The 26,849-nt window shown below is 49.2% G+C and overlaps 2 protein-coding genes across 11 annotated transcripts in view; one reads left to right on the plus strand and one right to left on the minus strand.

The window, feature by feature from the left end:
• The first annotated feature begins 5,493 nt into the window (after positions 1-5,493).
• On the plus strand, positions 5,494-13,590 carry Gpx3 (glutathione peroxidase 3). The gene is given in 5 exon segments (NM_001256815.1): positions 5,494-5,694; positions 9,930-10,083; positions 11,749-11,866; positions 12,235-12,334; positions 12,647-13,590. Coding segments are annotated over 5 exon segments (681 nt in total). The 5' UTR covers positions 5,494-5,607; the 3' UTR covers positions 12,869-13,590.
• A 451-nt stretch (positions 13,591-14,041) lies between these two features.
• Positions 14,042-26,849, minus strand: part of Tnip1 (TNFAIP3 interacting protein 1) — a 52,407-nt gene continuing 39,599 nt past the window's right edge. For 8 of the 10 annotated variants that reach the window (XM_027427475.2, XM_027427474.1, XM_027427468.1 and 5 more), the window contains 7 exons: positions 23,293-23,421; positions 21,894-22,025; positions 21,236-21,361; positions 20,705-20,770; positions 20,256-20,447; positions 18,955-19,045; positions 14,042-14,758 (listed from right to left, as the gene is read on the minus strand). In XM_027427475.2, the coding sequence (XP_027283276.1) occupies positions 14,724-14,758; positions 18,955-19,045; positions 20,256-20,447; positions 20,705-20,770; positions 21,236-21,361; positions 21,894-22,025; positions 23,293-23,421 (771 nt within the window). In that variant the 3' untranslated portion in view covers positions 14,042-14,723. The remainder of the gene's footprint in view (positions 14,759-18,954; positions 19,046-20,255; positions 20,448-20,704; positions 20,771-21,235; positions 21,362-21,893; positions 22,026-23,292; positions 23,422-26,849) is intronic. The other 2 variants (XM_027427472.1, XM_027427473.1) reach the window with 2 other exon arrangements.

Genomic DNA, 26,849 nt, shown 5'->3' on the forward strand with positions numbered 1-26,849 from the left:
GAGCCTCCATGTGTGTGTGCTGGGAATCAAACCCATGTCCTCCGGAAGAGCAGCCACTGCTCTTAACCAGTGAATTACCTCTTTAGCTCAGAGCACAGCCCCCACCCCTGACTTTCTGAGACATGTCAGCTAATAACTGTAACTCTAATTACAGGGGATTTGATACCTCCTCAGTAGCCTTCTGCTGTTGTTTTGAGACAGGGTCTCATTTTATAACCCAGACAGTTTCAAATGTGACAATCCTCTTGTTTTAGCCTCAAAAATGCTGGGATTAACTGAAGTTGGGTCTTCTGCAAGGACAGTACATGCTCTTAATCACTGAACAGCTCTCCACCCCTCACTGTTTTTGGAATTTGCTCCATAGACCAGGCTGGCCTCGAACTCACAGAGACCTGCCTCCGTCTAGCTGAGTACTAGGATTACAGGTGCATGCCACCACCACCCGGATGCCTCATTCACTCTTGATTGACTGGCTCCCTGCCTGTGAGCTGACTCTGAGATTCCATCTGCCAATTATTCTTGAAACCCACCTGAGTTCTGCAAACTCTTCTTGATTGCAAAACAGATTGCTGTTTGCCTCTAGCACCGAACAACTGGGGCTGGGCCTCCCTCCTGCCACCCCTATCTAGGTACATAAGTTGGGCTGGCTGACCCCTCACTGGCCTCCAAACCCAAAGAAGCACTTACTCAGCAATGGGGTGCCTTTCAGTGTTCTGGATGTCACAGCCCCTTTTGTTCATTAACTCGTGGTCTGTTTTCCTTGAAGACACAATGCATCAGCATTTAAAAAAAAATCTCTTGTTCCATCATCTCTTGTTTACCAACCAAGCAGAAAGTTAGGGCCAACAAGATATCTCAGCAAGCCTGACTACAGGAGTTCCATCCCTGGGACCCACATGGCAGGAGAGAAGAAATAAATAAACATAATTATATTTTATTGTTGTTTTGTTTCAGACATAGGTTTCCCTATGTTGCTCTGGCTATCCTGGAACTTACTATGTAGACCATCATGGCCTTGATCTACTTGCCTCTGACTTTATAATGCTGGGATAAAAGTGTGCACCACAATTCTTGGCAAGAAGGAATTTTAAGTTCTGTTTTAATGCCTGCATTAATTTATGTGTATGGTTATTTTGCCTGCATCTATCTATGACTGTGCACCACTTGCATGCCTGGTGCCTACAGAAACCAGAAGAGGGCATCAGATTCCCTGGACCTGGACTTACAAATGGTAATGAGCTGCCTTGTGGGTGCTGGGAATTAACCCCAATCCTGGAAGAACAGCCAGTGCTCTAAACCAACCCATCTCTCCAGCCTCCTTATGTTTTTAAAGGAGAGGATAAAAGGCACTGAGTGTCCAGCTTCCTGGGATGAGATGGAGATCTGTTCTCAGACAAGAAGTAAAACCTACTAATGCTTCCTCTAAGGCTCTGGAATGTCTGTTTCCACCACCGTCTTCCCACAGCCCACTTGGAGTCATTTCTCCCGAACAAGCTTCCTCAGAACAGCCTACATGCCTCCAGCTTCACATAGCATCAGATTAGTCCTGTGGGCTCAAGGTTAGCAAAGGCTGCCTGCCATTCTGCTCGTTCTGGGTGCCAAAGGGGGCTTCATTTCATACTATGCCATAGATATTTACCGAGCTAATATGTATCAAGCCTCATTGGAGCTGCTGCAAATGAAGACTGTAGACCTTGTAATTCAGTGTGTAAAGTAAGCAGGATATGCTGATGGGATGGGTAGCTGTTTTAAGATAAATAAACAAATAAAATACAGAAATTACGTTAGCTGGGCACACACATTTATTATAATCGCTACACTTGGAGAAGTGGAGGCAGAAGGATCAAGAGTCCAAAACCCATTATCCTTAAGAGCTGACTAAATTGCTCAGCAATTTAGTAAAGGCACTTTCAGCCAAGTTTGGCCTGAGTTTGACTCCTGGGACTCACACGGTAGAAGGAGAGAACCCACTCCTGCAAATTGTCCTCTGACCTCTACAAGTGTGTGGTGGTGCACGCACCCTGCCTCCAAATAAATAAAAGTTAAAATTTTAAAACAAGACTGTGCAACAAATTCAGGGGAAAGAAAGAAAGAAGAAAGAAAAGGAAGTCTCTTTGGGAGATCTTTTTATTGTTTCTTTAATAAATCTACATTCCCTATGTTCAAAAATAAGGTGTAATAGAGTTGAGGTAGAAAGTGTTGAATACTCTAGGAACTTATAAAACAAGGGGTCAGGTGTGGTGGCGCACACCTTAATCCCAAAACTTGGGAGGCAGAGGCAGGAAAATCTCTGAGTTTGAGGCCAGCCTGGTCTACACGGTTGAGTTCCAGGAACAAACAAACAAAAAACCCCAATAACAAACCCAATGAATCTGAAAAACACTCAAAAAGTGACATTAGCAGAGTCCTGAATTGGTAGAAGAAAACTAGCTAAAGTGGGAAGGTGGGGGTAGAGTGTGGGGGATCTGGATAACACATGGAGAAAGCCGCAGGTGAGGTCCAACTGCAGGCTGAGAACAGAAATCATTCTGTCTTCTCGGCATTGGTGGCGCACTCCTTTAATCCCAGCACTTGGGAGGCAGAGGCAGGCGGATCTCTGTGAGTTCGAGGCCAGCCTGGTCTCCAGAACGAGTGCCAGGATAGGCTCCAAAGCTACACAGAGAAACCCTGTCTCAAAAAAAAAAAAAAAAAAAAAAAGAAAAAGAAAGAAAGAAAAGAAAGAAATCATTCTATCCAGCCAAGGAAGACAGAATTGGAAGAGCAGTCAGAAGATGAAATGGATTCCAAGTCCCTATAGGAATTTGAACTTTAATCTGAGGGCAAATGGAAGCTGCTTGGGAGAGAATATCTCTCAGGAACAAACCTACCAGATCAGCTTCAAATGTCCTACCCCCTCCCCACTTTACTGAGGATCAAATCCAGGGCTTTGGCACTCTGTGACATAGTTTTTTCTTTCTGACAAACTCTCACTGTATGTGGGGCTGTCCCGGAACTCGCTCTGCAAACTAGGCTGGCCTCACACACATGGGTGAAACTTCTGCTTCAGCCTCCCGCTGCTGGAATTACAGGATGAGCCGTCAACTCTAATTCAGCTGTTTATACCTCCTCTTTCTTCTCTTCCTTTTGAGACAGGGTCTTCCATGGCTCAGGCCGGTCAAGTGTATGATCCTCCTGCTCATTTACATGGTGCTGAGGCTGGAACACAGGGCTTCATGGTACCAGACAAGCACTCTACAAACTGAGCTACAGCCTCCATTCTTTATTTTTTTTTTTTAAACTTAAGATAGATATTCACTAATTTGCTCAGGCTGACCTCGAAGTTGTGATCCTCCTCCCCTGATACCCCAAGTAACAGGGTCACAGGTTGAGCCACCAGCCTTAATGCTCACCCCTTTGCCTGTTTTGGTTTTAGGGGAAGGATTTTTTGTTTTTGTTTTGTTTTGTTTTTTTCTTTGAGACAGTGTTTCACTTTGTAGCTCCAACTATTAGTTATTTGTGTGTTTATGGAGGGGGGTATATTTTCTTTTGTTTTTGAAACAGGATTTCACTGTATAGTGCACCCTGACCTGGATTGTGCAACTCAGACTGTCCTTGAATTTGCTATCCACTACCTCAGCCTCCTTAGTTACCATAGCCACCTCAGAATCCCTGGGATTCAAGCCTCCTCTGTGTGGACTGCAGAAAGCACTTTGCTTTCTTATACATGCAAAAACCAACTGCCCAGGGGCCGGCCCTTCCATATCAATCATCAATCAAGAAAATGCCCCAAAGACTTGCCCACAAGCCAATCTGATGGAGGCAGTTCCTCAACTGAGGCTTCCCCCCAGTTTAGGTCAAGTTGACAAAACAAAACCAACCTAACCCAATCCAACCAACATACTTAATAAATGCAGTCCTTCAAAACCCAAAGTCTGAGTATTGTAGCTCACTACCAGACAATACAGAACAAAAGACAACAGAACAACATAGACTAGAGACTGGCTTCTGGTACCTTCTTTGCCATGAATTTGCTGTGGAAATTTTCATAAAAGACTCCACTGTTGCTAGGCCTCAGGGACTTAAGGTTTTAGAATTGTGATATTAAATGAGACCCTATTGTGTCAGTCACAGTCACGTGCCTCCATGTGTTATAAGGGTTTTCTAGCTTCTAAGCTCTTTTTACTTCAACACAATGAGTTTGTTTGTTTACTTATTATTGTGCAGGAGGTCAGAGGGCAACTTTCAGAAATTGGCTGCTTCTTTCTGTAGATTAAACTCAGGCTTGCACAGCAAGGGCTTCTACCTCCTGAGACATCTCACCAGCCCCACAATGAGGTTTGAGGAAAGCTCTGTGAAGGCAGAAAAATACTTCCAAATCCCACGGGTCACACTGACTTCCTGAATCATCGTAAAAGCATAGTACCGGGAGGCATTTCTGAGCCAGGAGATTTCTAGAAAACACCCAATCCATCACGTGACCAAGACTGAGGTCATGTGACTTAGAATCCCTTCTAACCTGGCTGAAGGCAGAGGCTTAGTGGATGCCTTCTAGACTACAACACAGTGGTTCTGGTGGGCAGCCCTAGGAATTTATTCCCTACTGCAAGAATCTCTCCTAACAGCTTCCTAGCCCACTGCGGTAGTTAGGCAAGAAGCACCGCTTCCCTGTTGCAGCCTCATTAAACCTGAAAGCCCCTATTTACAGCTGCCTGATTTGACCTTACTCAAAAGCACAAACAAATTTAATGATTGATTCAGCAAATATTATACACCTGTTTTGTACCCTCTGAGATTCCAGGATTAGGTCCACCACTTAGAAACTCATTATTCAGTCAGAGACAATGGGACCTTAGAGATCATTGAGGAATCCCATCATGACAGTTGGGGAAACTGAGGTTCAGGGAGGGAAAATAAGTTTAGGACCACAGAGATGAACACATAGTTTTTATGTGCTAATTAAAAGGGGGGTGTGTTTTCTGGTCCTCACCCATTACCCATAACTTATCCCAGGATAAGGCTGAATTCAAAACCCATCACATTCACACATTCCTCTCGTTTGTTAGGGACTGATTGGACCTATGACCTCATGCGTGCTGGTCAACTACTAAACTACTGAGCTACATTCTCCAGTTGACACCGGGTTCCACTCTGTATCTATGGCTGGTCTTGAACCTGTGCAATCCTCCTGCTTCTGTGTTTTTGGATTCTGGGTTTACATGTGTTAAGTCTCCACACCTGGCTTCACATTGCTGCTTCTGTACTAAATGGACTCGATGTTCTTTTAAGTTCTCCGTACCCAGGGCAAGGTCCCCGGTTTTTAGAGGTTGGGGAAAGAACTGCGTCCTGGGTGCTGTCTGGAGCCCTGGCCGCGCCCATCACTAGCTCTTCCCAGGCAGCTGACTCCCTTCTCTCCCTCCTAAGCTTTGTGTCACTGTCGCCCCGGGCTTGGGGAGAGGGAGGAAAATGGGGCGGGAATGTCTGGTCCTTGAAATCCCAGCCGCCTTGCCATTGGCTAGGAAGACCCTGACTTAGCTGCGGATTGGCTACCGAGAAGGGCTTGAAAGGTGGCTGAGCGCTTCGGACACCTCAGACGGACGGTGGCCATCCCGAAACGCGCTCCAGCCAGCCATGGCCCGGCTACTTCGGGCATCCTGCCTTCTGTCCCTGCTCCTGGCCGGGTTCGTTCCCCCGGGCCGGGGACAAGAGAAGTCCAAGGTGAGTAAACCTCCAGGGCGCAAGACCCCACCCTGCGACCCTCGGTCTCTGCGTCCTTCCCTCAAATCCAGACCAGCGTGCTTCAGCGGGCAGAACAAACCCAGGAGGACAGTCTTTTCCGAGTTCATACGTTCTCCACTGTCATTTCGGGGTAGCCTTGCCACATCCAGTTACCTGGGACCGACTGTCCCATTCAGCGAGTTTTGGAGACGCCTCAGGCATCAGGAGAGTGTAGCTGGTGGCCATCCTGAAAATTTGCTGAGGGTGGGGAGTGGGCTGACAGCCTCTTCACTTACTCTGGAGGCAGAGATCTGTGTGACAGGAAGAGTTTTGACTTGGAGGCACATCCCTTTCTGGGCCTCAGTTTCTCCATCAGCAGGGAGGAGAGAAAAGAGAATGGTTGGAAGGCTATGGAACACTCTAGTTGCCCTCCCTATTCATAGCCCACTGGCCAGCCATGCAGCAAACACTGTAGCTAGAGAAGCCAACCCAGACCAGGCAGAGACTTCTGGAGCTCCATCTATGCTGGTCCAGTTGTGACACTCTGAGCCAAAGGGGGAATGGGGAGGTTGAAGGCAGTTGACCCAGCATGCTTATCTTCTTGGTCAGACCTGGGTGGGCTCTGCAGACCGCTCCCCTTCCCTAGGGTGAGGGGACAGTAGAGCTAGACCTAAGGAAAGAGAGAGCTGTCTCTAACCACACACACACACACACACACACACACACACTGGTAGGCTCTAGCTTTGAGTTTGAGTTTCTGGGTTTCTAAAATCCTCTGGGTCTTCATTGTAAGATCTTGTAAGTCTACAATGCTGTTCCCAGAATCTGTCCACATCTTGGAGAGTTCCAAGAGTGGCTCCTGTTTTTAAGTCACTTTCTGCCCTCAGCTCCTTGGTCTAAACAGATGGGGTACCTGTAAAGCCTTCATTTTCTCTCCAGCCCCATTCCTAATCACCAGCTCAGTAGGCATTTTCTAGAACAGAGACAGGACGGAGTTCAAGATTAGGGTGTGGGGCAGGGGTGGGGGTGGACTGGGGCACTAGCCCTGTACCTTCAGTGTGGGGTTAGCTTGGGGTGGAGGTTGTGGGTTGAATCCTGTCCTAAAGAGGCTACAGGTAAGCACATGGTCCACGATACTCATCACAGCCTTGTGCTGTCCATGGAATCAAGGAGGGATGGGTGAGTTCAGAGAGAAGAGAGAGAGAGCGAATGGTCTAGAAAAGGCTTAGGGTGAGGTGTGATCTTATCTCACAACCAGCCGAGCTTGTGGCTCATGACAGCCCAGGCATGCCCATCTGGCCTCCCAGGTCCTCAGAGTTAACATGCTACTGTTCTGGCTTCTGAGACTCAATCTCTTGCTTTGTCTCAACTTCAGGACAAGGGAACAGGGAGGGGACATGCGCAGACCCAAGGTGATACAGCCACAGGATGATGTCCTCTTGAGTCAAAAAGAGGGGTAACAAGAGGGGAAGCCCCCTGTCTGGTCCAGCTGAGAGCTGCAAAAGGCTTTGCAGAGCTGCAGACTAACAGCTGCTGACGTGGGAGCCTAGTAACCGCTGGTTTCTAGGTGACTGCACAAGGCAGAGAGCATCATGGGACCACAGGCTGACGTCAAGGCTGAGGGCCTTAAGTGGCCCTGAATCCCACTCCATCTTACAGCGGACAGACTGGAATCCTGAGAGGGGAGGGGTGGTCACACACTAGCAGAGGCACAGCTGGGCCCAGTTGCAGGCCTCCTACATCTCAGGCCTGTCATGTTCACAACATTATATATACCAACAGGCATGAGAAGATGAAAGAGAGGAGAAGGCAACCAGGTGCCTTGTTGAGTGTTCCCCCTCCCGCAACTCTCAACCCATTCCTCTCCTCTCTTGATCCTGGTGTCCTCTCAGTACTCTTTTCTGGTCCCCCTGGTGAAAGAACAGGTCTTTAGAATTCTATGGACCCAGAGGAAGGCTCCAGGTTTTGTGGGGATCCAGCTAGTGAGTGCCATGTATGGCTCCCTCATCACAGACCACCATCCCAGCCTGGGTTCCCAGCATGAGCCCCATTCTCCACTATAGAAAGCATAGCAGCTGTCACTATTCACTTCTTAGGGCAGTTAGCAAATATCTAAGGCAGCTCCTCCCTGTGACAGAAGCTCACAGGCTCTTGGCCCTTGCTACAGATAGAGTAGGCTCCATGTCCTACTAGCCCAAGCCTGTTCTGATCTGCTAACAGTTTCTTGGAATCATTTCAAGGATTGGAGAGACGAGTGAAATCATTGTCACGAGAGGTTCAAATCCCCAGCAGCCATGTAAAGCTAGTTATGGTCACAGATGCCAACAATGGGGGGCTTGCTGGGGCAGAGACAGGCAGATAGATCCAGGAACTCACTGGGTAGCCTAGCCAAACATTGAGCACAAACTGGAGAGGGCTAGTGGACAAAGCTCCGTGGGTGAGGATGCTTGTAGCCAAACTTGATGGACCTGAGTTTGATTCCCAGGACTCACATGGTAGGAATGAAATGACTCCTGAAAGCTGTCCCTTGATCTTCACACGGATGCTTTGTATGGCATCCTCCCCCAAATAAGTGAATAAATGTAATGCAATAATTTAGTGGAGAAAGTCTCATAGTTCTCTCCTTTGGCTTCTATATGCAGATGCACAGTCAAATAAAACAAAATAACAAAAACACACTTTGAGAGGCAGATGGGATTATCCTCTTAGACAAAAGCCCAAAGAATTAAAGTGGCTTGCTCAGTGCCACACCACCAGTGAAGATAGAATCTAATTCAAGGGGCTCCGCATGTTCTCTCCCTTCAAAACGATGGAGAAGCTGGAATCCCATTGTTTCAAAGCTCCTATTATTCAGTCAACCCCTGAGATGCTCTCCTTACATCTGAGACTCAGCATGGGGTGAGGGAGGTGAGGCAACACACAGGGAGGCAGCAGGGTTGCATCCTGCTGTTTTACTGTGTTGTTCTTGGAGGCAGGATCCCACTATGTAGTCCAGGCCGGCCCTGAACTCTATCTCCTGCTTACTGATGTTCACCCCCAAGCTTGGTGCTGTTCCTCTCTTAGAGTGGAAGTGATCCTAGCTGGGGCTTCAGAAGCCTGGAGCAGGGCTGTCCAGCTGAGCATTCGGTCCTGGAATGTTAGACTCGGTGAGAGACTTTGCCCCACAGCCGGGAGAGCTGTTAGCTGTCAGGGACAACCAGCAAAGGCAGCCAGACTCACCCAGTTAGTCAGGCCTGCAGTGACTTTGTGACAGAGGCACTCTGCTGTGTTCCTAGCCACACATACACACACTCCTCCCCCTGCCCCTGCTGTCTGGATAGCTCCTTCACCCAGTCAGGTTGAGGACCTTGCTTTGGCAGTAAGTTTTCCAGAACCAAGGGGAAGAGGGAATGATTTTTCTTTCCCATGTGGCCTTCACATCTATTGAACCAATGACCTCTTCCACTTTTCTCAGTAGCCCTGGAGGTTTGTTGTCCCTGTTGGGGATGAGGGGGTGGGAGTGGGGGTGGGGACAGGGCAACATCCTGCTGGCTGGCAGTAGGCCCTTTCCTTTGGGTTGAAAATGGCTAGTTCAGGGTTAAGTGAAGGCTGGGGACAGCACTGAGCTGGTGGCAGGGCTGGAGCAGAACCTGGGCACTCAGACACACCCTATTGTTCCCTGGGCTCCTCCTTCATTTTTCTGGAGTAGACTGTGGAGTGGCAGCCAGACAGACAGGGAGGTGTATGAGTGTTAACCTCTGCAGACTGTTCTCACACTGAGGCCTCATGACAAACCTTTCCCTGCTCTTGGATCCTGGTCTCACCTCCCTGCTTCATCTTTCCAGTCCTCCAGACTGGTAGGCTCTGACTCATCTCAACATTCTGTCCAGCATCTCCTTCCCAGTTACCTAGCAGAGGCCTCTTCCTATTGCCTGGACTACTGCAGCAGCTACCCAATTCTGCCTCTCATCCCAGCCCAACTGCCTATGAAATACGAAGTGATTACTGCTAACCTCAGGGTTCCACAGTGCTCAATAAGTGCTTAATGCAAATCTGAATGTTTATTAGTGTCTCATAGTTACAGGGGATGAGGAGTTAGGAGATCCTAGTTTTAGTCCAATTCCAGGTTTTATTGTCCAGGTTAAGTCATTCTCTCCCTGTTGGGAATCATCTGTATCCAAAAGGGGGGGGAAATGTTTGTTTCCCAAATGTTTCCACTCTAATTGTTCCCTGGCATCCACCTTTTTCTCTTCCAGACAGACTGCCATGGAGGCATGAGTGGCACCATCTATGAGTATGGGGCCCTCACCATTGATGGGGAAGAATACATTCCTTTTAAGCAGTATGCAGGAAAATATGTCCTCTTTGTCAACGTAGCCAGTTACTGAGGTCTAACAGACCAATACCTTGGTAAGTGCTCCATCATGCCTTAATTTGCTGCTTAATTTGGGGCCAATTTCTTTACTTGGGTACAAGTATCTATGTTCAAGTACTCTTGTCTGCATGTGCAATTTTATGCCAGAAGAGGGCATCAGATCCCACTCTAGGTGGTTGTGAGATACCATGTGGTTACTGGGAATTGAACTCAGGAACTCTGGAAGAGAAGCCAGTGCTCTCAGCTGCTGAGCCATCTCTCCAGCCCACTTGGGTATACTTTAATCCCATGACATGCAAGGGGAAAAAGGATGACCAAAGAGCGTATCCCAGCTCCACTGTATTTCATATTTTCTAGAGATAAGTATATAAGCCCGAGGCCTGATGGACATATCCCAGCTACCCTTTTCACATCCAGGCACCTCAGCTACCCTGGCTGTGTGCTTTCTTGCTTTCCTTGACTGGAGTAAGAAATGGTGGCTACAGAGCTGGAGAGATGGCTCAGTGCTTTAAGAGTACTGACTGCTCTTCCAGAGGACCCAGGTTCTATTCCCAGCACCTACATGGCAGCTAACAACTGTCTCTAACTTTGAGATCTGACACCCTCACACAGACACTCATGCAGGCAAAACACTAATGCAAATGAAAACGTAAATAAATCATTAAAAAGAAAAGAAAGAAATGGTGGTTGCAGCTCATTCTGAGAATGCCTCCTTTCCCTGCAATCCTGTCCATGTGGACCCTTCTCTTTAGCCCCACCATGGAGAATGGTCCCCACTAGCTTAGAGCTCTAGGAATTGATAAGGAAGCGGTATGGCGGACTGGTGGCATCCAATAGTTCATTCTTCTGTTATTGTTTCTGTGTTGTTTTGTTTTTGAGAGAGGATTTCTCTGTATAGCCCTGGCTGTTTTGGAATCCAATCTGTAGACCAGTCTGGCCTCAAACGGCTGGGACTAAAGGCATGCACCCCCACACCCAGTTCAACAGTTCATTCTAGCTCAGCCCTCCTCAGTACCAATGCTCAGTATGTGTAAACAACTAGGGCCACAGGCTGGCGATGGCTGAACCTGGTATCTGCTTGGAGCTCTCGCCTCCTTAAGTCAGTGACCTCTATCCGTTCTTCTCAGTGAGGACAGAATCAATCAGGGTCAAGCTTTGATGGCTTTCAATGTTTTGGAGCCAAGCAGACCCTGGCTACCTGGCTGGAATCTGCAGGAGAGTTCCTGGATTTGCAGACAGGGTGTATGGTTCCACAGCTCTGTGTCCTGTGCTTTTGTCCAGTCCTTGAACAGTGCAGTGCATCTTTGAAGAGATAGGCCAGGTGCTGACACAACACCCAAATCCAGGGCTGCTGAGGAAACTGGAGGGCTGGCCAGGGACTCTCGGGTTCCTGAATTCCCAGATAGGAGGGATGTTAATCCTGCCCTCACCACTACCCTAAGGAAGGCTCAGCCACCAGCTCAGGGGCAGCTGACTGACCCAGGCGGTGGCCCTGTGACTAGTGACATGAGGAAGCACATTCCTGACATTCTCCCAAACCTCACTGTCCCCGGAGTCCCAGCCTTGCCACTGATTCATTGAATCAACCTGGGAAAATCCTCACTCCTTGGGCCTCAGAGATTCCATGGATCTGGAGGGTGGGTGGGGAGCAGGTGATGAGGTTGGTTTTTCACCTGTTCTCTGCTCTCTCCCTGGCTCAGAACTGAATGCACTACAAGAAGAACTTGGGCCATTCGGCCTGGTCATTCTGGGCTTCCCCTGCAATCAATTTGGCAAACAGGAGCCGGGAGAGAACTCAGAGATCCTACCCAGTCTCAAGTGAGTTCTTGTGGTTGGATATGGCAGCCTCTGTAGGGCGGAGGTGTGGGAAGTGCAGGGGTTGTTGACTGTCTCCATGCCAGCCATTCGGTCACTCTGCTCCCCCATGCCCATCCCAGGATGGGGTTTAATAGAATGAGAGTGAGGGGACAGGAAACAGAAGGCTATGGGTAACTGGTTGGGAGTCCTGAAGCATGTGGAGTGGCTCAGAGAAGGGACCTAGACGACAAATACACACTGGGCCTGTGTATGTAATGAGCTGCCACTGGATAAAAGGGATTCCCAGTCCCCCCTCCCTCCTTAGTCCCTTCACCTCATTTCTGAACCATGTGTGGCTCCTTTGGACCCACCAAGTACCTTCCTTGCAGGTATGTCCGACCCGGTGGAGGCTTTGTCCCTAACTTCCAGCTCTTTGAGAAAGGAGATGTGAACGGGGAGAAAGAACAGAAGGTCTACACTTTCCTGAAGGTGAGTGGGTAATCTGGAGGAACCTCCCCCAGCTGCTCGGGCCCCAGCCCATGCACCTCAGCCCCTAGGAATGTCCTGGCATTGGTCTAGTACTCCCACGAGAAGGCTTGGCAGACCCTGCAGTCACTCAGCCTACTGTACAGAAAAGGCAGAGCCTACAGGGGCAATCTGAGGGGGCTACAACCTTCCAGTTGCTGTAGAGATGGACAGTCAAGTGTTCTAGCTCCCAAACTGGGGTCCTTCCTTGGAAGGCTGAGGGGAGATCAGGAGGGCCCTCAGGACAAGCTGACACCTCTCTTACTCCTCCACTAGAACTCCTGCCCTCCCACTGCGGAGCTCCTGGGCTCACCTGGCCGCCTCTTCTGGGAACCCATGAAGATCCATGACATCCGCTGGAACTTTGAGAAGTTCCTGGTGGGGCCGGATGGCAAACCTGTTATGCGCTGGTACCACCGGACCACAGTCAGCAACGTCAAGATGGACATCCTGTCCTACATGAGGCGGCAGGCAGCCCTGGGGGCCAGATGGAAGTAACTGACGCCCCTGCCCCATCCCCTGTCCATTATGCAAGGGCTCTTCAGGAAGGAACCAACATTCCCAATCATTCTACACCCACCCCAAGACCCCTATCTTATTACATAAGACAAGCCTGGCACAACTGCGTGTCTGTACCATTGTGCACACATGTGACAATGGGTGCCAGTGTGTGCATGGCTACACAGTCATGTCTGCCTGCTTGATACCCAGGGATGGACCACCTGCGCTCACAGCTTGGTACTGGGGAACTGTACCTTATATTTTTTCAGCTTTCTGTTCAAAATGAGCCCAGCAGAAACACCAGGTCCAGTGGTCTTGCTCAATCCTGGACATCTCCCCTGGGGCCAGCATCCCCCACATGCCCACACTTAAATCCCATACACTGCACCGCCAGCCTCCTTCACCTTTCCTGAAGTGCCCTCCCAAGTCCCCAACCCCATTCCACAGTGTTCCTGAGAACCAAGGCAACTGTGAGCATGATGACCATGTACCCCAAGTCAGGGGTGGTGTCTCCATGAAGGAGGGGTCCGAAGCCCTTGTGGGCGGGCCTCCCCTGAACCTGTTTGTGGGGCCAGCCCTTAGTGCATTCAGGCTTGGGCTCCCAGGCAGGGATACCACCCCTGCTCCTCTGGAGGACATGCTGTTCCCTCACTTTGTCCACAGGCATCTCTCACACCCCTACCTGCTCAGTAAAGGCCTTTCTGCAGCAGCTCAGCCTACCTGTGGTGGCTTCCTGGCATGGGAGGTGGGGGCTGGGGATGGAGACAGGGAGGGTGAAGGAAGGAGAAGGAGAAACGAGGAGGTGAACAGGGCATGCTTTGGGGCTTGTGATTTGGCTTCTATTTAGGCCCATCCTTCAGCCCTTGCTCAGCTACTGGAGTCTATAACCAAGTTCATATCGGCTCAGTCTCACCTACCTTCCCCAAGGCACTGAGGGCTCAGAGAGGGTATCACTTCTGAAGGGAGGGAACTAAGGCTTGCCCCAGACCCAAGTCCTCTGATTCCCTGCCTGCACAGTATCTTTCCTCTACTCTTGGGTGCCCATAAGATGCTAGCAATATTCTCAGGACTATGCAGGAAAGGAATGCTGAAGGAGGAAGCAGAACCAGAAACACAGCACTTCTACTGGTCAAAGTGAAGGCATGAAAAAAAATTACCAGTCACAAAATGTTGATTCTCAAGTTGGATTTATGTCCAAGATTTGTGTGGGCCGAAGGCAGCTTCAGGCTGGGGCCCTTCAGCAGACATGGATGATGTGGCCTGTATCCCAGATCATGGTGGCTCTCAGAGGCTGCCATGGGTGCAGTGGAGTGCACGCTAGCATCAGAACATGCCACCACTCTCTTCTCTAGAGACAAAGCCCCCTTCCCATAACTCCTCACAGAGGGGTAAGGAGAGGGGCATGATGCAGATCCTGCTACAGAGCTTGAAGCAAAAATTACACATGCACATGAAATGGGCGTGGTCTCTGGAGAGCCTGGAACCAATTCTTCACGGTTCTGAGAGGAAAGGGTGTTAGTTGCACCCCACTCTTAGAATGGACAGCCAGTGGCCTCAGCAAAAGGGGGCAAGTCAAAGCCAGGTGAAGCCCCTTTGTCTTGGCAAGAGGCAGGGTGCGTTGAATTTCTCCTAGCTGCATCCAGAAAAACTTGAGGCCTTGTGGGTGGAGTCTCCCTAGTCTTGTAAACAGTTGGAGGTGGGGCTGGGGATGTAAGTTGCCTGCTCCTCCCAGCCTCTCTGTTCAGCCAAGGCGTGGGCCACACAGAACGTGCACATGGCTTCTAGTTTCTCGGCAATCTGAGGTCAGCTGGCTCTGCAAGATGAAGGTGGAGCCAAATGACCCAATGTGGTCTCACTGAGGCCCCTCACAGTCATTTTTTGCAGACTCTAAATAAACAAAAGTTTTAAAGCTTTAAGGTCACATGGTCTGGTCAGTCTCACACAGACGCCAACTCAGGCTTCCTCACCAGAGTAAACAACAGAGAGTTATTGTACACTACTGAGTATCAGGATGTCTCTAGGGCATTCATCATGTGAACTGCACCCAGCACTAAGGAGCAGGTCATTTGTTACCCCTGCAACAGAGGAGGGAACTAGAACAAAGAGTTACAAAAGCTTGTCCCAAGTCCCAGATTTACAATATGCTGGAGCTGGGATTTGAACTCAGTCTGTCTATCTCCAAATCACAAAAATAAGAACTGGAGGAGGGGTCAGCCCTGCTTACCATGTCACCCTCTGTCACCCGCTAAAGCAGCCCCAAAAGACTCCAAAGACCCTCTGGGGAAATGACCAGCCAGTCTAATCCCTTCTTCCACGCACCAAGTTCTCCAGCCCTACTTGAGTCATCTGGCTGTGGCCTCTGCTTGCACTATCTCCTGACAGAGCTGGCTTCGTTTCTGGACAACAAGGACTTTTTCTAGGAAGTTGCTCTTCATGGCCACGGCCTCTCTAATGTATATACCAACTTCTCACAGTGGTCTTCCCAGAGTCCCACAGGCTCAGTGCTTCCTGCAGAGAGCCCAAGTGCCCTGACTAGCTTGTAGCTCCAGGTCCTTTAACCTCTTTAAAGGCAGACTGTGTGGCCAGATGGAGTTTTCCCAAGTTCCAACCTGGTCATGTCACCGTGCTTTACAACCTCCAAGAGAAACCCCACACTACTCTCAGGATCCAGACCAGCCTCCTGCCACACTCTGAAAAGGCTGTGCACCTGGAGACCTCTGACATCTCTCATACCGCCTTGATCTTGGCTCCCTTGAATGCTTAAATCAGCCACTTTCCTTCACTCCTATTAAAATGCCATGACTTGGATCTTAAATGTTTTCCGAGAGACATTTGAGAGCTTAGTCACCAGCTAGCCCATGGTGCTCTCAGGATAGGACAGAGGAGGTAGGGCCGCATGGGCAAAATCAAAGTCACCAGGCAAGTACCCTTGAAGAGGATACTGGAACCTTTCTTGTTTCCTGGTGAACAGGCCTACTCTGCTATATACTCCTACTATGAGAGGCCATGCCACCAGAGGCCCAAAGTGACAGGACCAAGTAACCATGGGCTGAAACCTCTAAAATTCTAAGTAAAAAATGTATCTTTCCTTTGTGTAAGTAGATTATCTTGGGTGTTTGGGACCAAGGATGGAAAGCTGAGTAACACAGAAAAACACCAACCAAGCAAGCTGCCAACCAAGGAAATTGCTGACCAAGAGAGGGATCAATCATCACGGAGTATGAGATGCGGTTCAGAGCCCCAGAAACTGCCTAGACGGCTGTAAGCAAGACTAAATGGGCGACTCTAGTGAGGGTTCAGAAGAGCTCAGTACTGACTGATGTGAGGGCAGTGAGGTCACACTCATGACATTTTGGGTAGACATGAAGACCCTAGTGGAAACTGGGTCACTTGTATTATACTCTAGCAAGAACCTGTCTGTTTTGTCCATGCCCTGACACTTGTGTGAGGTGGAGTTTTAAGTAACTGCTGGGTGGAGTAAATGTCAAGGTCAAACAGTGTTCTGGCAGTGTCATGGCTACTGCTGACTGCCTTCAGCCAGATTTACTCTAAAACAAGAACAAAGGCAGGGCAGACAGATTAAAAACAACCATTGCACAGGGGAGGGCCTGGGCCCTGCCCCAAATGATGTGACAAACTTTGATGACCCCCTCCATGGAAGGCCTTACCCTCCTTGGGGAGTAGAGGAGGGATGGGATGGGGGGGTTGGTGGGGGGTATGGGAGGGAGAGGGAACTGGGATTGATATGTAGAATAAAACTGTGTCTAATTTAAATAAAAAATGTAACAACAACAAAACCCAAAAAACTTAGAAAAAAAAAACCCATCAAGTGTTTGCCAAGGATGACCTTAAAAAGAAGTAATTCGGGTGGAGGGATGGCTCTGTGGTTAAGAGCACATACTGAGAACCTACATCAGGTGACTCACAGTCACCTATAACCCCAGCTCAAGGGGGATCTGATACCTGATTTCCATAGGCATCAGTACGCACACGTGCACATACCTACATATACATAATTACAAAGAATAAATCTTACACACACACACACAAAAGCAGCAAAGAACTTTGCCAAGAAATAGTAAGAAAGATGTGTTGAGGGTATCTCCATAATAGGAAGATCCCCAAGTAAGGTGTGATGTCTCTTTCATCCATAATCCTAGCACTTGGGAGGTGGAAGCAGGAGGAGTCCGAGTCTAACTTGGTTTATTACACAAGAGTCCCAGGCCAGAAGGCCTAGACATGTAAACCTCCCTGATTTGAGAAAAGAACACATGTGCCTTCAGGTGGGGGCTGCCTAGAGAACTACTTCCAGGAGACTGTTCAGGTTCAACATACACATAGACCCTTGACCATTGCAGCTGTGATTCAAGCAGGCTCTGGCATAGTTCTAATTGGCAGTAGATGTTGGCATTTGTCCACATGATGGTAGTTTGGCAGGTATGCATAGTGCCAAGTGTTATGGGGTCATGGCTTCCACCCAAATTTCAAAGGAACGCCTGGGGGCAGGGGCGGGTAGTGTGTGTTGCAGGATCCAAGAAGTCCCAGTGGGCAACCCCAGACAGGGTAGTAAGTGAAACTGTGAGGATGATGTCTAAGCTGTACTGGAGACCCCAGGAAGTTAGAGATGACAGGAGTATAGAATGTGGATCTGTGGGGAGCCATGGGCACCAAGTACAGCCAGCCAAGGTGACAGCCTGGAATTGTGGAGCTCTTGTTTGCTTTCTGGGTTTTAGTATTACTTTGGTCTGATCCTTGTCTATAAACTCTCTCTCCTTTTTTTTTTTTTTTTTTTTTGGTTTTTCGAGACAGGGTTTCTCTGTGTAGCTTTGGAGCCTGTCCTGGCACTCGCTCTGGAGACCAGGCTGGCCTCGAACTCACAGATCCACCTGCCTCTGCCTCTGGAGTGCTGGGACTAAAGGCGTGCACCACCAACACCCGGCTTGAACTCTTTCTCCTTTCTGAAAGAGCGATAGTTACTGGCCCAACACTGTATACTGGAAGCATGAAACTTTCTCTTTGGATTTTTGTTTTGTTTTGAGATAGGGTCATATAGCACAGGCTAGCCTCATACTTGCTATGTAGTCAAGGATGACCTTGAACTCCTGGTCCTCTGGTTTCCACCTACCAAGTGATGGGAGTATAGTGTGTGCCACCATACCTGTCTTTTTTTTTTTTGTTTCTGTAAGTGCTCACAGATGAGTCTGCCTTGAGCCTTAGAGACTGAGCTTTTAAGCAATGCCAGAACAGTCAAGATCATGGGGACTCTGGGAGATTGCCCACACGCACTATGCAATGTGAAATGGACACAAGCCTCGGGAGTCAGAGGCAGAATGGCTCCAAGCCATTCTGTAGGTAGCTGGGAGTAGTGGAACTTTAGGAGGTGGGGGGAAGTTGGGTCATTACAAGTATGCCCCTGCAGAGGACACAGGGTCCCCACCTGCTCCTTCTTTCTTTTTTTGCTTCCTGGCCATCAGGAGGTAGAGAGATAACCCCTGCTGTGTTCTCCTGCACTGATACACTGGATAGCCATAGGCTCAAAGTGATGGGGCCCAGTAGCCAGTGACTGAAATCTGTGAAACAATGAGTCCAAGCCGAATCTTTCCTCCTTGGAAGTTGACTGTCTCAGGCGTTTTTGTCCCAGAGATAGAAAGTTGAATGATACCTGAAGTCTTTGTAGCTGTCATTGTTCTCTGCAAGAATATCTCCTACCCCTCTCGCTGCATCCACAAAACTTCCCTGGCTCTGCTCCAGTCAGGTGCCCTGACTTCTCTCACAGAAACTTGCTCTTCTGGGCACTCAAGTGCAACCAGTCTGTCTATGTGAATACTGAAATTCACTTCTGCCCCCTCACTAGGATAGGAACATGCCTGCTTCCACTTTTGAGCAGTGCTAGCTCCTAGCACAGTACTACAGAGCAAGTGTCTGTTCCTTCAGTCATTTCTAATTCCAGTCAACATCTTTCCTCTCTCACTACTACTTCAGGAAGCTGGGCTCCATGTCACCAAGCTTACAAAGTAACAACATCTGCAAACTGGGTCAATGCTGGTGGGTGAAAGTCCTTTCTACCAGGGGACCACACTCACCTGGTTCTGTAGGCCTGTCTGGGGGTGGATCCATCACTTGGGAGGTGGGATTCCGAATCCCTGCATAGGGTGGAAGCCAGGTGTACTCTGCCTATAACAAGATGGGTGCTTAAGAATTCAGAATTGCTGGGCAGTAGTGGCCCATGCCTTTAATCCCAGCACTCAGGAGGCAGAGGCAGGCAGATCTCTGTGAGTCTGAGGCCAGCCTGGTCTCCAGAGTGAGTTCCATGGCAGGCTCCTTAGCTACAAAGAAACTCTCAAAAAAAAAACAAAAGCCCAAAACAAAATGTACATCCCTTTAACCCTTTAAGCCAGGTGTGGTGGTACACAACTTTAATCACAGCACTGCAGTGGCAGAGGCAGGCAGATTTCTGATTTTGAAGCCAGTCTGGAGTACAAAGTGAGTTCCAGGACAGCCAGGGCTATACAGAGAAACCCTGTCTCAAAAAAATCAACCCCCCCAATACAGTCCCCCCCCCCGAAAAAAAAAAACAGCAAAAAGAAAAGAATCCACAAACCACATTCCAGAGCCACAGCAGTAGCCACAGTCAGAGCAGTTCTAAATGCATAGGAACAAAGTACCAACTCCTAAGGGTTACTTGCCGCCACTCAGCTGAGAAAGTGGCCTAGTGTAGCTTTGAGTCCATGCTTCTCCCTCTCACATTTGACATAGTCTCATTCTGTAGCCCAGGCTGGCCTACTATCTCACTATGTTGCCCAGGCTGGCCTCAAACTTGTGAGCAGGTTTCTTCCCTCAGCTGTGCTGGGGTTACATGAGCCAATCTCGCTTGACCAGCCTCACAGCAGTGTTTAAGTGTGCATAAGGGAAGAAGCTATAAAAGAGGCCAGACAGGAGGGGATTGTACCTGAGGGGAGACTGCAGAAGGAGGGGCAGGTGACAACTCTAGGGGGTGGATGAAAGATGAGGGAAAAAGAGAGGAACCAAAATCGGAGGAAAGGCAGGAAAAGAGAGAGAATAAAGAGGCAGAGGAAGGGAGAGAATCGTGGTAAGGATCAGACCTGACTCAACTGAAGCAAACTCTGATACCCAGCTGGGGACTTGATGGCAGTCCTTCCTATTCTGTATTCCTACCCGGCCTTCTCCCTTTGACACCAATGGTGCTGAGCAGCTAGGGGCTGCAGAATCTGGTCTTCAGGGAGAGCAGCCCAGGACCAGGCCTGGACACTTGCCACCTTCTCAGAGGAGAAACCGCTGGGACAGGAGGCTCTCACCCCCACCCCCCACTTGGTCGGTCTTCCTTCCTAGATAGAATCTGCAGGAAGGAGGGACACAGACTCACCAGATGGAAGAGGTGAGAGTTGGGGAGTGGGGGCGGGTGCTCCATGGGCATGGCGGGTGGAGGGTAGCGGATCTGGGACCAGTCCTTGAAAGCATGGTGAGGCCCCATGGGTGGCATGGGTGGGTAGGCATAGGGATAGGCGCCGCAGAGGTGCTCAGGGTGGGGTTCGACGTGGTAGCGCTCTCCTGAGGCCTGAAAGAAAGGCTCATATATGCCTCTGGCCACCAGACAGTGGCACCCACCTCGTTGCCCTGTAGCTGCAACCTTAGCTCTCAGAAGACAAGGGAGGGTGGGACACAGGCAGGACTGGGGACTTGGACATATATGAGTGATAATGAGGACTGCTCTGTTGGCACTTAACTGGCAGAATGCCAGCAGTCTTTCCCTTGGGCCCCACTCCCTGAAGGTGGTCAGACAGTGCAAGCTGCCCATTCCCTCCAGCTGCTCACCTTTGCTTTCCTCTTCTGCTGCTTGAGGGCTTCTCTGGCCTTCTCCTCATCTTTGAGTGCTTTGAGCTGGAGGACGGAGACAGGCCTGATAGTACAGGTGGTTCATAGCAAGTGCAGGCCAAGGCCTCACCACCTTGAGGGCAGATGGCTGAGGCCCAGGACACCACTCAAGCTTGGGGAAGTTCCAGTGAGGGTACTAAGGGGCACAGCAGAAGCTGGGCTGTTGGCTGCAGCCTCCCCCCCAACCCCCCCCCACGCGCCCCGGCTCTTCCTGGTGGCCTGAACACAGGTCAGAAGTGCAGTCCAAGTGCTTTCCTTCTAGCGTCTTTTCATTCTACCCTATTAATTGTGCTCCTCTAGGCATCAACATTGATAGTCAGAACTAGTAACACCTTAGACCACAACACTGTACAAAGTTCAGAGGACAAGGGACTAGCAGAGGTCCAAAGAGAGTAGTGGCAGTAGAGCTGGATGCAGTCTAGTAAGTCCCCAGGGACTTCTAACCACATACGGCCAGGGTGGTGCTCCTACCTGAACATTTGACAGGGTGACCTGGGCCTGCAGCTTCTCTACCTGCTTCTTCAGCTCTTCCTTCTCTTCATTCATGCGCTCACGGTCACTCCGTTCCCTCTGGAAGTCCTCCTCAAAGATCTTTACCTAGAGGAGATCGGGAGGTGAGGGGTCAGTACAGCCTTCTGGAAGCTGCACTGTTCAGGCCCAGACTCCATGCTTCTCACTGGGCTATTGGGGAGGAGTTAGAGGCATTGGAGACTAGTGTAGGGCACCTCTAGCCCCAAATCCAACTTCACTAGAGTAGCTCTGTGTTCTTTTATTTTTATTTTTTTAAGATTTTATTTATTATATACAGTGTTCTGTCTGCATGTATGTCCGCGCACCAGAAGAGGGCATCAGATCTCATTATAGGTGGCTGTGAGCCACCATGTGGTTGCTGGGAATTGAACTCAGAACCTCTGGACAGTCAATACTCTTTACCTCTGAGCCATCTCTCCAGCCCCAATTCTGTGTTCTTGTCTTATACTCTGGACTTTGAGACAGGACTTTATTTGAACAAAGGGATCACTGACTTAAAATTAAAAAGTAGAAATGTGATGACTAGGCCCACAGGGAATGGACAGCATGAGGGAAGGCTGGCTGGCTCCTGGGGGTGCATCCACTCTCCAAGCCTTACCTGCTGTTTCAGCAGCTCATTCTGTGTCACTAGCTCCTGCTTCCTCAGGTGGCTCCCAGCCCCTTCTGGGCTTCCAAAAGCTGGTGTTGGTGATGATGGAGAGGCCTGGATGCTGAGGGCATCCTCCAGGGCCTGGGGCCAGGAGAGAAGGGACAGGATCAGCAGCAGGGCTTCCTTGGAAGTCAGACCCCTCTGAAGACCCCTCTTTCTGACAGTACAGTGACTCTAAGTGTAACCCCAGAAGCACTGGTACTTAACCAGCCCTCTCCATCAACACTGTACATGGACCACTGCCCCGGAAGCCTCTTCATCATCCTGTGGAGCAAAGGCTAGGAGCTCATCCCTAGTCTCCACATATGGAAACTGAGGCCCAGAGACCCACTGTGACTCGACTGAGTGTCCTGTGTTGGTTTTCTGTCAACTTGACACAAGCCAGAGTCATCTGAGGAAACCTCAACTGAGAAAATGCCCACACCAAACTGGCCTACAGGCAAGCCTTTGAGGCATTTTCTTGCTTAGTGATTGATATGGGAAGGGTCATCTCATTGTGGGTGGTCCCACCCCTGGGCTGTTAGTCCTGGAGTGTATACTAAAGCAGGCTGAGTAAGCTATGAACAGCAAGACTGTAAACAGTATTCTTCTACAGTTTCTGCTTCAGTTCCTATTTCCAGATTCCTGCCCTGACTTTCCTCAGTAATGGACTGGGACCTAAAAGTTATAAATGAAATAAACCCTTTCCTCTCCCAGTTGCTTTTGGTCATGGTGGTTTATTATAGCAACAGAAATCCCAATGGAGACTGCTGAGGGCTTCTGTTGCTGAAGGAAACTGCAAATGGAGAAAGCTAATGAGTGAACACAGGACTTCAACACAGCCTGTCTGTGCTATTTCTTCTTGTTGTTTTGTTTTTCGAGACAGGGTTTCTCTGTAGCTTTGGAGCCTGTCCTGGAACTCGCTCTGTAGACCAGGCTGGCCTTAAACTCACAGAGATCCACCTGCCTCTGCCTTGCTCCCAAGTGCTGGGATTAAATGCATGCGCCATCACCACCTGGCTCTGTCTGTGCACTTAATCCTCAGGCTAACCTGAGGTCTTCACGTACAAAGACCTCTGAACAGGCCTGGCTCCACTTTTCATACCCAAGCCCTAGAAAGCAGCCTAGCTCTGCGAGAGAAGCTGCCTCATCAGACAGCTTCTTCAAGATTCAGGCCCCAGCAACCCACCTTGCCTCCAGTTATGTGAGCCTGGACTGCAATAGATACTTAGTTTCTATTTTACCAACCTACCCTGAAGATCTGACAAAGCTGGGGTGGGGGTGGGGGTGGGCAGCCAGGGATGATGGTGCTCAATTTTACTTCCGGCATTGAGCTAGCCAGAGGTGTAAGATCTATAGAGTGAGTCACCTTATTGAGCCGCTGGATCTCCTTTTCCTGGTATTCTCGATGCCGGGTGAGTGGACTCAGCTGATCCTGCAGGTGCCTGACTTTCTTGTGCAACTCCTTGGCCTCCACTGTCAGCCGTTCCTTATCAGTCTGTAGAGAATGCAGGATTGGTAAACAGGAGGCCTGAACTGTCTGATCCATGCCCTGGTTCCCTCTCAGCAACCACCTCAGACAGAGCTTTCTGCAAGGAACCCGAGGAGAGGCTGGTGTCTCTGGGAGCCCATTTATCCTGCTCTCAAGGAAGAGAAGCCTGGCAGAGTTAAAAACTCAGCACTGATGCTGGCTGAGACCCTGGGCCCCACACAGGCCCTCTTAAGTAAGCTTTCTTTTTCTTTAGTTCAGTTCATTTAAATTCATTTTATGTACATTGGTGTGAAGGTGTCAGATTCCCTGGAAATGGAGTTATAGACAGTTATGAGATGCCATGTGGGTGCTGGGAATTGAACCCAGGTTAAGAGCAGCCATCTTTCCAGCCTCTTAAGTAAGCCTTCTAAATTTCTGAGGCTACTGGAACCTTATCAAAAGTCACAGAGGGACCTCATGAGAGCTGTGAGTCCCAAAACTGGGTGTAAAATGTTGTCTGTGAAACTCTCAGGAGCCCCCATCTCTACCAGATTCACATAGAATGAAGAATACCACAGCCCCTTAAAGATTTCAGGTTTCGAAGAACAGAAGAGACCACACTCAAAGACATAACAGGGACAGAAGGAGGCCCTCCAAAGAAGTACACAGAATGAAAGATCACCACAGTCAAGGGGTGGAAGCTTCCAGGCCTCTCCATCATACAGAGACAGCTGGAATGGTGGCAGCACATCAAACCCCTTTGCTCCTTTGTTCAATGAGAAACTTGTGTGTGTATGTGTGTGTGAGTATGTGTATATGTGTGCCTGCATCTGTGTGTGTCGACTTCTTACAGATCACACAGGAAGCTGGGGCACAATTCTAGGTCCTCATTTCTAGTCCATTCACAAAGGAAGAGTTCCTTGCTCCTTATTTTATTTATTTATTTATTGTCTGTGTGTGGGGATGCACATGTGGAGGTCAGATGACAACTTGTGAGTCGGTTCTCTCCTACTACGTGGGTCCCTGGATCAAACTCAGACCATTAGACTTGGTGGCAAGTACTTTGTCCACTCAGCCACCTCACTGGTCCATATACAATTCCCTGACTGGGACTCAAACTGGGCTGTAGTGGTGAAAGCACCAAATGGTATCCACCTGGCCAGGAAATGGATTATTTACTTATCCAGGCTGAATTTCATGCTTGCTAAGCAACTATCCTACCCTTGAGCTATGGCCCAAACTTCCCAGCCCCTGACTTTTGATATTTTTACATTTCAAGACATGATTTTACTAAAATTGCCTAGGCAAGCTTTAACTCATTCTGTAGCAGAGGAAGGCCCTGAGCTTTGGTAATCCTGCTTCAGCCTTCCAAGAAACTGACATTACAGGCTTGCACCATGAGGCCAGCTGGGCAGAGTTTAAAACAGTGGTTGGGCTGAAAGAGGTGACAGACAACTTTAATCCCTACAGTCCGGAGATGGGGTGTGGGGGGGTGGGTGGAGGGGAGATGGATGGATCTCTGAGTTCAAGCCTGGCCTGGTGTATGCAGTGAGTTCCAGGCCAGCCTAGGCTACATAGCATGAAGCATGTCTCAAAAGTAAAGAAATAAAAATTAAAACAGTGGATGGCAGTGCAACGTAAAGAGCAGGCACAGCAAAAAACAAAACAAAAAACCCCACTGGACTGTCAGCAGATATAGGACTTGAAAAAATGACTGGGAGCACTTGCTGCTCTTGCAGAGGATCTGAGTTAAATTCTTAGCCCTTACATGATAACTACACAAACATCCAAAATTCCAGTTCCATGGGATATGATACCCTCTTTTGGTCTCCATGGGACCAGCCACACATGGGGTACACATATATACATACATGAAGACAAAAAAATCATACACACAAAATAAATGAATCTTAAAAAAATTTAACCATGGTTACCTCTTGGAGGGGGAGGGGAAGTATTCCAGGAAAGTGTTTAGCTCATCTGTATTGGGTCATGTGGATTAAGGGACAGACTGAGGTGGGTCAGTGCTCATCCCTTCCTGTGTGACCTTTGGTTAATATTCCACACATCAGTGGGTGAGTGATTTCTACTCGGAGGTGGCTGAGGGCAGCCTGGGCCAAGCCATACGTGTGATGTCCTGGCTCCTGCTGAAGACTCTAGGACAAGGTGTGTCCTTGACCACAGAGTTCCCATCTGCAAGGCCAGGCATAACCTGAAAAGGTCCTGCCCTTCTCCAAAGGACAGGACAGAGGTCAGATTGCAGGATCTGTATCCCTGTAGACATGAGTGCCATGCTGGTGCACTCAGAAGAAAGGCCACAGTGTCTCTGCCACCAATCCTCATGGGAGAGGGGTAGTCAGAGGCACAGCCTGTGCTCAGATAAGGCCCAGGTGCCACGTGCTGGTGGCATGACTCTGAAATGCAATCAGTGTTGAAAATATCTGCTTTAAAGCTTGGCAAAGCAGTCCACGCACAGCTCCCATGAAGAGAAAGAAGTGGCACTGTCACTAAATCCCCAAGGGTGAGGGAGCCAGGTGGCCTTTCTTCTGTCAGCAGCTTCAGGACTCTCCAGGGCTGTGGCTGGCACTAGTCACACATGGCAGAGCAGTGGCCATTTCTTAAGAGTGCAGTTCCACAGCATAGCCCAAATCAGAGATCCTTCTGCCCAGTCTTTGATCTCTGCCCCTTCTCTGTTGTGGAACATAATATACTTTTACCTATTAGCCTCTATCTGGTCGCTGAGCATCTCTTCTTCAGCCAGAGCAGAGCTGACTGTTTTCCCTGAGTCTATCTGGTACAGTGACCAGGGCAGGCTGAGAAGATGACTAGATACACCAGTATCCAGTAGAGTCGGTCTTAGGCCCTACTCTACTCTGAACAGCTCCTTGCCCCTGCTTTTGTGTTTCAGAACACAGCGTCTTTTTATTTTGGCATGTCTCACGTAGCCCCGGCTGGCCTCAAACTCACTATGCAGCCAAGAATAGCCCTAAACTTCTTAACTTCCCTCTGTATGCATCTGTTTATGTAGCACTAGGGATTGAATTCATGGCCCCATGCCTACTAGGCAAACACTTCACCAACTGTGTACCAGCTCCTCCCTATGACAGGGTCTTGCTATATAACTCAGGCTTATCTGTAACTCTCTATTGCCCTGCCTCAGTCTCCTGAGTGCTAAGATTGCAGGTGTGAGCCTACTGTGTCCCATTTTTATGTTTTTATATTGTGAACTTTTTTGTTTATTTTTCAAGGCAGGGTTTCTCTGTGGTATAGCTTTGGAGCCTGTCCTGGAACATACTCTGAAGTCCAGGCTGGCCTCCAACTCACACAGAGATCTGCCTGCCTCTGCCTCCCAGGACTAAAGGTGTGTGCTACCACCTCGAGGCATTATATTATGTAATTCTTTGTATAGTTATTTAGGAGTTAATATTTTAACTGATCAGGGGATGGAGAGACAA

The sequence above is a fragment of the Cricetulus griseus genome, chromosome 7 (genome assembly GCF_003668045.3).
Source record: "Cricetulus griseus strain 17A/GY chromosome 7, alternate assembly CriGri-PICRH-1.0, whole genome shotgun sequence".
In the NCBI taxonomy this organism is placed as follows: Eukaryota; Metazoa; Chordata; class Mammalia; order Rodentia; family Cricetidae; genus Cricetulus; species Cricetulus griseus.